The sequence below is a fragment of the Medicago sativa genome, chromosome 1, assembly GCF_051527215.1.
Source record: "Medicago sativa cultivar Bolivia chromosome 1, Bolivia_mono, whole genome shotgun sequence".
In the NCBI taxonomy this organism is placed as follows: domain Eukaryota; kingdom Viridiplantae; phylum Streptophyta; class Magnoliopsida; order Fabales; family Fabaceae; genus Medicago; species Medicago sativa.
The window spans coordinates 82,679,980-82,691,889 of NC_140749.1; the positions used below are offsets into that span (position 1 = coordinate 82,679,980).

General features: G+C 32.6%; 1 protein-coding gene across 3 annotated transcripts; it reads right to left on the reverse strand.

The window, feature by feature from the left end:
* Positions 1-1,573: 1,573 nt before the first annotated feature.
* Positions 1,574-9,966, reverse strand: LOC146958184 (Pseudouridine synthase family protein). 3 transcript variants are annotated; one of them, XR_015024582.1, is made up of 16 exons: positions 9,742-9,966; positions 9,491-9,550; positions 9,188-9,287; positions 8,689-8,761; positions 7,870-7,915; positions 7,546-7,656; positions 6,986-7,073; positions 5,908-6,004; positions 4,625-4,685; positions 4,357-4,487; positions 3,390-3,507; positions 2,566-2,689; positions 2,341-2,448; positions 2,150-2,245; positions 1,863-1,959; positions 1,574-1,782 (listed from the first exon to the last, which is right to left on the reverse strand). XR_015024582.1 is itself a non-coding variant. In XM_085739742.1 (15 exons), the coding sequence occupies exons 1-15, from the start codon at positions 9,820-9,822 to the stop codon at positions 1,916-1,918; spliced, it is 1,338 nt and encodes a 445-aa protein (XP_085595868.1). In that variant the 5' UTR covers positions 9,823-9,966; the 3' UTR covers positions 1,574-1,915. The 3 variants fall into 3 exon arrangements, 2 of the variants coding, with proteins under 2 accessions (XP_085595868.1, XP_085595870.1); XM_085739742.1 differs by having other exon boundaries at positions 1,574-1,959; XM_085739744.1 differs by lacking the exon at positions 2,341-2,448 and having other exon boundaries at positions 1,574-1,959.
* Positions 9,967-11,910: the final 1,944 nt, after the last annotated feature.

Genomic DNA, 11,910 nt, shown 5'->3' on the forward strand with positions numbered 1-11,910 from the left:
TTTTTTCATTTTCTTTTCTATTGACAATTGAGAAATTAGTTTGCTAAAAAATATGATTGGGTGTTAAAAATTAAAAATTGACAATTGAGAAATTAGTTTGCTAAAAAATATGATTGGGTGTTAAAAATTAAAATTGTGATGTAATGAATGTGACTAAGTTGTATTTAACATATTAGTCTCAATCTTATCAACAAAAACAAAATATATTAGTCTCATTATAAGTTTAAAGAATCTAAACTTGTTAAGATACTCTATAGATCATTGGATTCCTAAATCAACCAAAACTAGGATGATTTTTTTTATATATAATCAAACTTAAAATTACTTAAATTAAATGATGACGTGAGTCCTTTTCAAGTATCATTGTGATACCTTTTTTTTATTTAAAAGATGGATTTTAAATATTAATAAATTAACATACTAACATTAGTTGTTTAAAAAAATTGACAATATAAAAAACTTAAAATCATCTCCAATGTATATTCTCAAATATGGTTTGTAAATTTAATAATGAGATTTTACCTTAGAATGTGTCACATGTAAGAGCAGTATGCTAAGCATGATTTTTGAGTGTTTTTAATATCTCTCTATGTTTGTCTCTATCCTCTTGAATATGTTAATTTTAAAGTTGTTCATCATTTTCTCTTGGAATGGATTTAGATTAAGTGTAGTTTGTGTGCACACAACCAATGCATCTAGATCGTTCAATATTGATGCATGATCCATATTTTAAGTTCAAATTTTTATTGTTTTAAATCCAAAATACAAACTTAAATATGGATTGTTTGATAAAGAACAAATTTTATTGTTTTAAATCCAAAATACAAACTTAAATATGGATTGTTTGATAAAGAACAAATGGTTTAGATGTGGTGACTGCAATGTACACAACCCTGTCTCATTTAACTGAACTAGTGTTATCTAATGCGACCACTTATTCAGTGTTGTTAACTTTCCTCTGGTGTTAGACATGTTGTATAATTATCATTCACCAAAAAATAAGGTATATTGCACCATAATTATCGTTAATCGAATACCAAATATGAACTTTTGGGTGGCTGTGGGTTCCACTAACCAATTATTCTTCATACTAATTGATTATATTTTTGGCATGGATGAATAGTTAGGTGACCATGCCTATCCACACATATGATAACAAACACAGAACCATTATTAACCCACCATCACCGAGAAAAAGGTTTGAGTTGTTTAGGTGATTCGACGACTTTTTCCCACATGCTGATTGCTAGGATAGGAGAAGTTGGTTTAAAGGCACACCCCATGTTGGAGGCATGGACAAGCAAAGTATTGGTTAATTGCTTTTGTCTGTTTTCAATGATTGAACACATCAAATTTGAACTCTAGAAAGATGGAGTATTGAAATTACTTTTCAAAACTCACAATCATGCAAGTTTCACCATACGAAAGAGTCTTGCGGAAAAACTCACACACACTTACATGCTTGATCCACCTCACATTATATCCACCTCACATTATATCAAACATGCAACAACTATCATTTGAGTTGTATATACGGAACTGCAAATTTCACTATTTTAACAAAACACAATCATTTTGTTAGCAAATTGGAAATTTAAGGATCAATTCATTTAATATTTGATACGTTTACATGTCAGGCCAAATTGTTTTCATAGACCAAAAAAATATATCAAAAATGATAATTTGATCTGGCATACAGAGGTAAGTTGCAAAATGTTGCAAGCACGCACTGGAGCTCTCACCTTCGTCTGCACAGCAATTGTCTTGCTACACAATTGTCATCTGTTGGGGGCTTGAATACCTCAGAAACAAGGCTACCATATCAAAAACCAAACTCCGAATACAATTAAATAAAAAGTTACCATTTAATAATACAGCCTCTATATCTATGTAATGGAGATGACTAGTGAAATCTTCACGTGCATGAGCTGAGTTTGGCTCGTCTTTCTTCATAAGATGCTGAATTCAATTTAACAACAATAAGAAGTCAGTTAGTAAAATAATAGGAGATACGAAGACCAAGATGCATTTCGTTTGGAAATAATTTGGTGTGAAGCTTTGAAGAAAACAAAGCATTCATATTCCATTTATAACATGCATTATAGTACTTGTAAACAGGTTTTAAAATATTTCAGGTGCCAGAACTCACGCTCAGTTGGTCGTGACATGAGAGGGATATAGGAGCCTTTCTTCTTGGATCCATGAATTGGTGGCTTGGATTCTTGAATTGGTGGTAAGCTTTGATCTGGGCAAGGAACTGTTATCAGTACAATAGATCACTATAAACTAAACTAAGCAAATGTGGTTGGAAATTTATTCAGGTACACATGTTTGCAGCACCATGTAATAGAGGCACACAATTAAGAATAGCTTCGTGAAAGATTGCAGTTTGAAGCTGGAAAATTTTGCATTCATTAACCAAGTGTGCATGCAGCGCTTTTCCCGAATCTAGATATGCAATCACATAAACAAATTCAAGTTATCGAACTTCGCTACATAGAAAACCGCAATAGGCAAGGAAAGAAAACCAGTCACCATATTTGAAGTCTTACAAACCAGAATTACCTGATGAACATATAAACTTGAGATTTTCAAATTCACAGGACTGAAGAACCAAAGGAGCCTCTGAAGCCATAACGTACTGAGGTTTTCTGGGGATCCTGTTGGTGTCCAGTAGCATGTCAATCACCTAGAAATTTAAGCGTAAAACTTATTAACTCAACCAACCTACAGAATAACAATCAAGATATATAGAGATGAATTGACCAAGGATTATTCTTTTTTTGGACAAGAATTGACCTAGAACTTAATCTTAAAGCATGATGCTAATATGAAATAGAAAATAAAAGATAAATAAGAGACTGTGCGACACCCTCACAGGCAAGAAGGCAGTACAATCCTTTAACATTTAAAAAAGTCTGCCCCTTTGAAAGTGTGGGATTTGCCAAAACACATAAAGAAAGAAAAATGAATGCAAGTTGGAAATACTTTCAACAGAAAAGGACTCTTGTTATGGTTCTGTGCAGATGTTGAAGTGGTTGACAACAAAACTTCAATTCCAACGATTCAAGAAGATAAAAAGTCATTATATTCTACAACAGTAACAGTAATTAGCATGTTGCAGTTGCAGCAAACAGGGAACACAGCCATTCAGTGAGGGTTACCTCTATTAAGCCCACAAAACACCTATTATTTAGCTTAAATAATCTTAACATCAGTTTCTTTCTTTAATAAAATTGGCTTTGGGAAATAAACTTGCCAAACATGCCATACATTGCATTAAGCCTTCACAGTTCAGAGGACTCTTACCGTGAAAGAATGAATTTACGAGGAAACACAACAAATAAACAAATATTTTAAATGATTTTATGAGGGTATTGGACACTCACATCTGGAGATTCAAGACCTTTGCCAATCGAGAAGAGAACAGCAACCATGCAGCGAACCTGGTGCCATAGAAAAGCACGACCTCTGATTTTAATCACCCAAAGCTGATTATCCTCATACCTGCAGGAAAATGGAAAACTTGTTCAGATTTCAAGCCCAAAAGCTAGAGAATAGCAAATTGAATTTTTTTTTTGTCAGGCAAATTCAATTATGGAAATTTTGTAACAAACAACTCTAAATTCTGAAATGAAACAACTAGTGAGAGTTTCCCTCTTTAGAATACAAAGGGGAAAAATGATAGTTACATAGAAGGTTGATATAAGCTACTGCAGTCTAATTTCAACTGTTAGATTCCAACAGTTGAAACATGAAGTACAGATCATGAGTATATTCATCCTAACTTATTGAGAATTATTTTTTCGTTCAAAATTAATAACCTCGTCTTTTTTTAGCTGTTTTGTGGAATGAAATTTTGTGTATGTTTTCCCCCTTTAACCTGTCATTCATTCATTTGATTTGTCTCTCTTCCATGCAATTTTTTTATTGTTTCTGTTTAGTTTATTCTGGTGGCCCAGAAAGAATGGAAAAGATCATCCAAATATTCCATGCAGCAAAAAATGATCACCAGTTATTAGCTATAAACAAAGGAACCTGGGTTCCAGCCAACAGCATTTGGTTCCTTCGCAAATCGCACCCCATGAGGATGAAGTAGAATAAAAAAATCAGACAAGCATTGTAAAACACATAATTATCAAGTATCATGGCCAGGGCTCATACAGAAGCACATGCAAACACAGTGGAGGGAAATTTTCAATCAATCTTAACATCAGAAAGTATATGTTACATAGAAGGTTGATATAAGCTACTGCAGTCTAATTTCAACTGTTGGATTCCAACATAATTTTCCCATCAACCATGCACTAAGCGAAACACACGTATAAAGGTAAAAAATTGACTACCAATCTTAACCTCACATCTGTGGCATAAATCTCAAACATTGTGATACACCGCATGTAGGTGTGCACATTTGCTGCATCCATTTTACAGAAGTTTCTAAAGTCATGTTCTCCCACTAGTTTTGTTCCAGCATTCTCCATAGCCTAAGGAGACATCAACCATTGAGAAGTGATTACAGTCCATGTGCCTCTCAAATCTTTCACACGATTGAAAATGGAGAATAAAGACAAAACAAGGTTCAAGAATTTATATAAATTGTAATTGAATATGGTTTTTGTACCGAGATATTCAAATTTTCTTTCCAAAAGAAGTATCTATACTCCCTGCCTGAACAGCTGAACCTGTATTAGTAAAGCAAATGAGAAACATGATAACAAAATAGAATAGTTTAAGCTGTCAATATTCATTTCATTAATTACAAAAATTAATTCAAAAATTACAAGATTTTTGCAATGTGAAGGGTAGTGGCAGTAAGGACAATAGTTCTGCTTAAATCACAAGCTGGAAAAGTATGGTTTAGCTTACCATATCAAAGCTGTTGTAACAATTGAAATTATTACTGCCTACTAATATTATTAATTCTAGTCTATAACATTCTTCTGTGTCATAAATGCACATGCCCATGAAAGGAAAAACTAGAATTTGCTGAGCTTCCTATGTATTCATCTGAACCTTTCAACATCAACTTAAGTTTTGAAAATATTACCCTCTCAACAAGCTTGAAAATTCAAACCTTACATGTATATGAGTTACAATCTGTTGACACTAGATACTAAAATTGGCACACTCACACCTTCAATGACTTTTTTATAGAATATGAATTTAATCAATCACCTACTGAATTGACAGTACTTATTCTGTAGTTAGAGACTTTCATAAAAATAAAAAAAAATAAAAACTATTTTATACTTCATCTTCTCATTTATGTTAGTGCTTGAAATACAAGTAAACATTTACCATTAAAATATATTTCTATGAACGTCTAAATTAATTTTGTATAAAATGATCATCAGGATAATGTAATATGATTGAATAGTTGAATTAGTTAATTTTGCGCTCGACAAATAATTATTGAAAAGGTGATTATTCCAATTTTGATACTTGGTGTCAACTGACCCTCTCTCTTTCTCTACACACATATATACACAAACATACACAGACACATAATCTTTCTCTAATATGATAGTTACCAATCAATAGAAGGACCTTCGGTTTATACTTGTTTAGTTGTTTATACATTCAACATCAATTGCAATACCACAAACAAAAATTGGCTACTCTAATTGTAAGAATACATGTAATATTGTGATCCCTCTTGCAAAACCATATCAGTTAGCATATATATGTATTTATGTATTTGAGCATATATATTCTGGATAGGTTATTTCAAATTTATTAGGGGAAAAGGCTTAGATCTTGTTACAGCGACCCATTGCAGCCAAAAGTATTTTGTTACACAGCCTTGTCAAGATCCCTTGTCTAGTGTTGCCCATTATTGTCACTCTTCTCTATATAATTTAATAAACATATTAGAAAGTCAAGTTTTAAAGAATGTATGCAAACCTTGCATGGAAATCAACAGGAACAGGACACCAGCCAAGAATTCGAATGTCGCTTGGAAGTTCTCGATTTATCACCCTCACATAATCAATTTCCCCTTCTACGCAAAATAAAAATTGTAGGAATTAAGAAAAGGAAGAAATAACAACAAAAAAAAAAGTAAGAAATAAAATAAGTGTGATTTTCGACGCGGATTTAAATGTATATTAAGGACATGGTGAACAATCACAAGGTTGGGTTTTATGATTATAAAACTGCCAAAAAAACAATTACAAATTCGCATTTACATTTATAAATTTCTAAAACTATGCTGCCGTCATTTTAGCTTCATCAATATACAACTCAATGGGCATGAATCAGAGCAATCAATACCCTATATAACCTGCTTAGGCCCCAAGCTATGGAAATAAATCTACCTAGCAAGTAATCCTTTTGATATATACATGAGGTGGTTGATATCTTTACTGTAGTATTACGCAAATGAATATTTTGATGTACCTCATACAACAATAGCAGCCAAGCCTTATCCCACTAAGTGCGGTTAGCTACATGGAACAAACGCCGCCATAATGTTCTATCGTCTATCATATCCCTCTCCACCTAATTAATTTGTAGATCCTTCTTAATAGTTTCTCACTTTCTCTTATAGTTTTGATGTACCTTATAAATGAAGGGAAATTAATTAACCCATAAAGGATGAACTTTATCACTACGGAACCATTTTTACAGCCTCAAAACATAAACTTTTAAGTATATCTCAAGCATGATGTTTTTAGAGCAATACAAATATGACTTGGATTATGTAAATTTTGGGAAGAAAATTAGGAAACAAATTATTTAATAATTATATCACATTCACCAGCACATGTCTAATTCACAACCATAACTCATTTCATTGATTTAATGCAACACAATCTGTGATGAATAAGTATGCAAGCATGCAAATCAATGCCATCCAGGATATTGCCAAACAATAAAATCAAACAAGACTAAGTCAATACACACAATGAAAATCAGAAGCAACAAATAAAAAGCTTTAATTTCATTTTTTATTTTCATTCAAAAAAATTGTTATGCTAACCAAGTTGCTCTTCAGAAACGAATTCTCCAGAACTTCCATTATTTACTCCAGACATTTTGAGCTTTGATCTTAGAAAAAGAGCTATCACCTGCTTCAAAATGTTTTCATCATAAGAACCAATTAAATAACAAATCATATGATGCTCTACAAATCAACAGTAAAAGTGCTGATATATAACCTAACTGCTTCATACAATTAAATAACTTTCCAAAAGTTTGCCAACTAACAGATTCCAAACAATATAAATTATTAAGGATTGCATGTTAAATTATCGTTGTCTTTCAGGTCTCATTCATTTTTTTAGATGAAAGACTACAAGGATAGCCTCCCGTCTGATGCTCACAGTCTTTCAACCGTAAATCAAACATGTTAAATTGAGGAACTCTGCAGAAGTTCCTCATCTTGCCTTACCATTTGCCACTTGTCTTCAGCAGTGCAATAATTGTTATGGGAGTATCTTAACACTATAATGGTAAGGCTACAATTTGCCATATCGGTCATTGCTAACAGATAAGATAAGAAACTATTCTATTTCTTCTCCCCCTTTTTTACCAACTTACTTGACCAACAGAGGATACCCCTTTGTCTGTTCTACCACATCGCGAATATTGTGACTCCTTCTTATCACCAACCAATAGCCTTGTTGTCTCAAGAGCTTTGAAAAGTTCAGACTGCGAGAAAAATTATACAAGATAAATAAAACTGAGGCATTCACATGAAATGTTTGCAATAACTTTTTTCACAGCTAGCAACCAGACTACTTCATCAGGCAAAGACAGTCATTTTTCTATGATTATGGAAAATTATATGTTTGGTGGTACTCATGACCAATATATGCAAATTTTGAGAATTATTGGCTTGTGCAACTTTGAAAAAAAGCAAACCTCAACAGATGGTTCCATTTGTGCTTCTGAAGAAAAACCATAGAACCTGTATTTAGAAGGTAGTCAGAAGACCTTAATTATCACAGAATTTTAATATAGAGATGATTCGATAAATACCAAAAGAATAAAGAAACAAACAGGAAAAGGATAGGAAGGTTAAAAAAGCACAAGAAACTTCTAATTCAATTAAAAAAAATGAAATTATTATGGGAATTTCAGATTAAGAAGGATCCATCAAATGTAACCTCTAAAGCAAGCTCTGAATTTATATGAATGAGCAATGCTATATCTCTAGAAAAATAACATCAAGAATTCTTCAAGAATAAAGAGCAGCCAATCACAATGCACTATTTGCCACAATTCAAGGAGGTGTGGCTGAAAAATAGGAAGTGAACAAATAAATCATGCAATTAAAACTTTCCAGCTGTGTCTTGAAAAATTCTTGATGCTATTTTTCTAGAGAAATAGCATTTTCCTATATGAATACTTGTTAAAATATAACTTAAGATTGATAGATCATAATATGATCATCGTAATATGATCTCGAAATATCACAATTGTATCATATTTTGTGGGTATCAAACAAGATAATTTAAATGAAATATCCAATTTAGTATAGATAACACCTCAGTTGATATCAGTAAGTCAAAAAACAAAGCCTTTTATCACTAGGTGAGGAAATACATAGTCTGTAGTGAGAAACTCAAAATCAGGATAACTCAGTCTATGAGGCAATTTGTTAAGACAGAAAACAAAGCAAGATAAAATAGTGACAGTATATACCTTTTACAAGCAAGATAAAATAGTGACAGTATATACCTTTTACCAAAGTACATAACTTTTAAAGCAACATATCTCTTGCTATGATGAATCATAAACCTTGTGTTATTGCCTGTATCACAATGTAAAACCTAATTTCAATATGCCAACTTGCTCTGCTTGACTGATATATCTCATGCGATTAAAAATAAATTACATTCCCTCCTCTTTTGAATTTCGTTATAAGGTACAAAATGGGAGGTCATGTACACAGAACAGAAAGCACATAAAAAACAAAAGGCACAAATGTAGTGAAGAAAACATAAACAAGGTAATTATACAAATTAATAAATCACTGAAATAAAGAAATCCATCAAACACAACACGGACTTTCCACTGAAGAAAGGATATCAAAGCTTAATTCTTATATTATTTTCAGAGAGAAAGTTTCCATGGCAATGCCATCATGCATTCAAAACAAAAAACAGTGTTTTCTCGTAACATCTACATCACAAGTGTCACTAATAGTCTCCTAAAGAAAATATTGAGAAAAATAAACCTGGCTTTTTCTTTGTCGTCTCTTCTGATTTCCCGTTGGATATTTTCGGTTCTGTCACTTTTGCGGCTTTGTCATCAGGAGCATATACTTTTTTATCAACCTGCATCACAGATTTACATATATTTATTGTGTGAAAAAAACAGACAAATACACAAAACCCTTTTTCACCCCTTCCCTTTACTTTTTTCTTTGATTAGTGATTGATTCCTCACTAGAAACTATCACAATGTTCCATGGCCAAGAAAATAAAACAAACATAGCGCGAAAAAAACAAAAGAAATATGAAACAATTGAGTAGCTAACCTCGGAGCAGTGACAATGAGCGAGTCGAGATAAAAGATTTGCATTCTCAGCTTCTAATTCCTGGCGGTATGAATCACAAAAATTAAATTAAAACGTAAAAAAAAAACAGCTAACAATAATACATTAATGCATAATCTTTAATGCATACATTGCTATGCTATCAATTTATCATATAGTATAAAATGAGTGCAATAATTCCACTAAATATGAAGGTTTTGAATGAGAAAATTGGCTGAAAAAAAGTACAGTACCTTAACCCTGGCTTGCAAGGTGGTGATGTAATCAACATCGCTTAGCTGCGTCCCCATGCTCCTCGTAGTTTGATGCGGCATTCGTTGGCTACCAATTTATACGAATTCAAATTCAAACACAAACAGGTACTAATCATTTCATTTGCGTTTCTTATTAGAACGATTTAGGACCAAAAACCCTAATCCCCGTCAATATACTCTGCTTTCTTCAACAAGAGTGTTCATAGTTTTTTTTTTTTTGTACAAGTTTTTTTTTAATTAATTCCAAATAAAAACGACGGTCATAGATTTAGTTATTAATTTTTTTTGTTTTGTTAACATCCAGTCTAGTTATAGAGTGTGGATCTTTGTGTTAGCTATGTTGGCAAGGGCAATGCATAATATATGCAAGGTCCGGGGTTCAAACATCGGCCACCACCAAAAAAGATGAAGGATCTTAATAATACAGAGTAGATCGAAAATGAGTAAAATCTTACAAAGAATTATTTTCATTAAATATATTGTTCAATCACTTGATTTTCTATCCATCGGCCACCACCAAAAAAGATGAAGGATCTTAATAATACAGAGTAGATCGAAAATGAGTAAAATCTTACAAAGAATTATTTTCATTAAATATATTGTTCAATCACTTGATTTTCTATCCATAATGTATTATTATATTAAGTAGTTTTGAAGTATATATAATCATTCAATTTGGTCTCTGATGTTAAATAAATAAAGTCTTGCAATGAATTATTTTTATTAAATATATTACTCCATCACTTGATTTTCTCTCCACATTGTATAACTATAATCAAGGGGGATGTTAACTTGAGGCAATGGTTAAGATACTAAAAAAAGGAAATTATGTAGTAGTTATTGCATCGAAAATTGTGTAATCAATCGATAAAAAATAAAAAATAAAATAGTAATGACTTCTTTTTTTTTTTGTATTTTAACCCGTGTCAAGGGGCACCGGTTAGCATGACCCATATATTAAATAGTTTTGAAGTATATATATAATTGATTCACTCCCCATGTGGTCAAAAATGTGGAGCTTAAGTGCGATCTCTAAGCATGGTCTCCTATAGGAAGTTGGTTTGTGTGCATTTCGATGTCTTCCATTGATAAGTTGGAAAACATCGGCTCTAAAGTCCCTCGTTCTTACAATTTAAGTCATGTATGGATTTTGGTATGTTTTGTAATAAAACTTGTTTTGAAGGAATTTTGTTTGAAATGATGATATTGTTTAAACGACTTGGAATAATATTGAAGATCACAAAGACCTTATGAACACTTATGTGTGGAGCCTACTTTTTCGATCTATTCCCCCTCGTGCTAGGAGTCTTTCTCCATCATCTTCCTTCAAAACAAACATTGATACATCTGAGCAGGTTGATAACAAATGGGGTGTAGGAGCAATTGTTAGAGACTCATAAGGTTTTGTCTGCTGGGAACTTTGATGCTCTTCCTAATGCGGTTTTGTCTGCTACTTGGAACTTTGATGCTCTTCTTAATGCTAATGTTGTTGAAGCACTTGGGTTTCATTTAACAATTAAATTTGCTCATGACATGGGGTTTTGCAATACTTTGGTGGAGGGTGATTCCCTTAAATGTGATCAAGACCTTGAAGTTGTGTAACGACAATAATTCTTACTTTGTATTGGTGATTAATGATTGTAAGAGTCTTGTTTGTTTATTTTATGCCGTTTTTAGTTTTTTACATGAGAAGAGTTGGTAACGTTGTTGCTCATTCACTAGCTAAGTTTCCTTTAATTTCAGTTGATTCTATTTGGATCGAAAAAATTCCTTCTTGTATTGTTTTGGTTGTCCCAACTGATTTGACCCGTGTTTAAAATTAAATCACAACATCCTTTATTATAAACTACTAACTTGATGTGCTGGCAGCTTAGCCCTAATCTCTCCCATTTTTCCCTCCTAATCAGGTATTAAATGCAAAGCTAATCTGCCAACCACCCATTAAATCCCAGCCGTTGTTTTCATGACCTTTCATGTAACTTTTTGATTCAAATTCTTCACCTCTTGGAAAACTGAACGTCACTACATCCATTCCCCAGATTTTCTCTTCGCCTCTCTCTCTCTCTCTCTCTCTCTCTCTCTCTCTCTCTCTCTCCCTCCATGAATCCCTTCTTCTCTCACTCTACATCAACGAAATCAGACACACCT

What these genes read in the sequence shown, in the direction of transcription:
- LOC146958184 (XM_085739742.1), bottom strand. Translation starts at nt 9,822, where the DNA reads ATGCCGCATCAAACTACGAGGAGCATGGGGACGCAGCTAAGCGATGTT. An exon ending in ATTTATGCCACAGATGTGAG is followed by an intron (nt 3,508 to 4,356) that starts GTTAAGATTGGT and finishes ATTTTCCTGCAG; the next exon opens with GTATGAGGATAATCAGCTTT. An exon ending in CATGTCACGACCAACTGAGC is followed by an intron (nt 1,960 to 2,149) that starts GTGAGTTCTGGC and finishes AATTGAATTCAG; the next exon opens with CATCTTATGAAGAAAGACGA.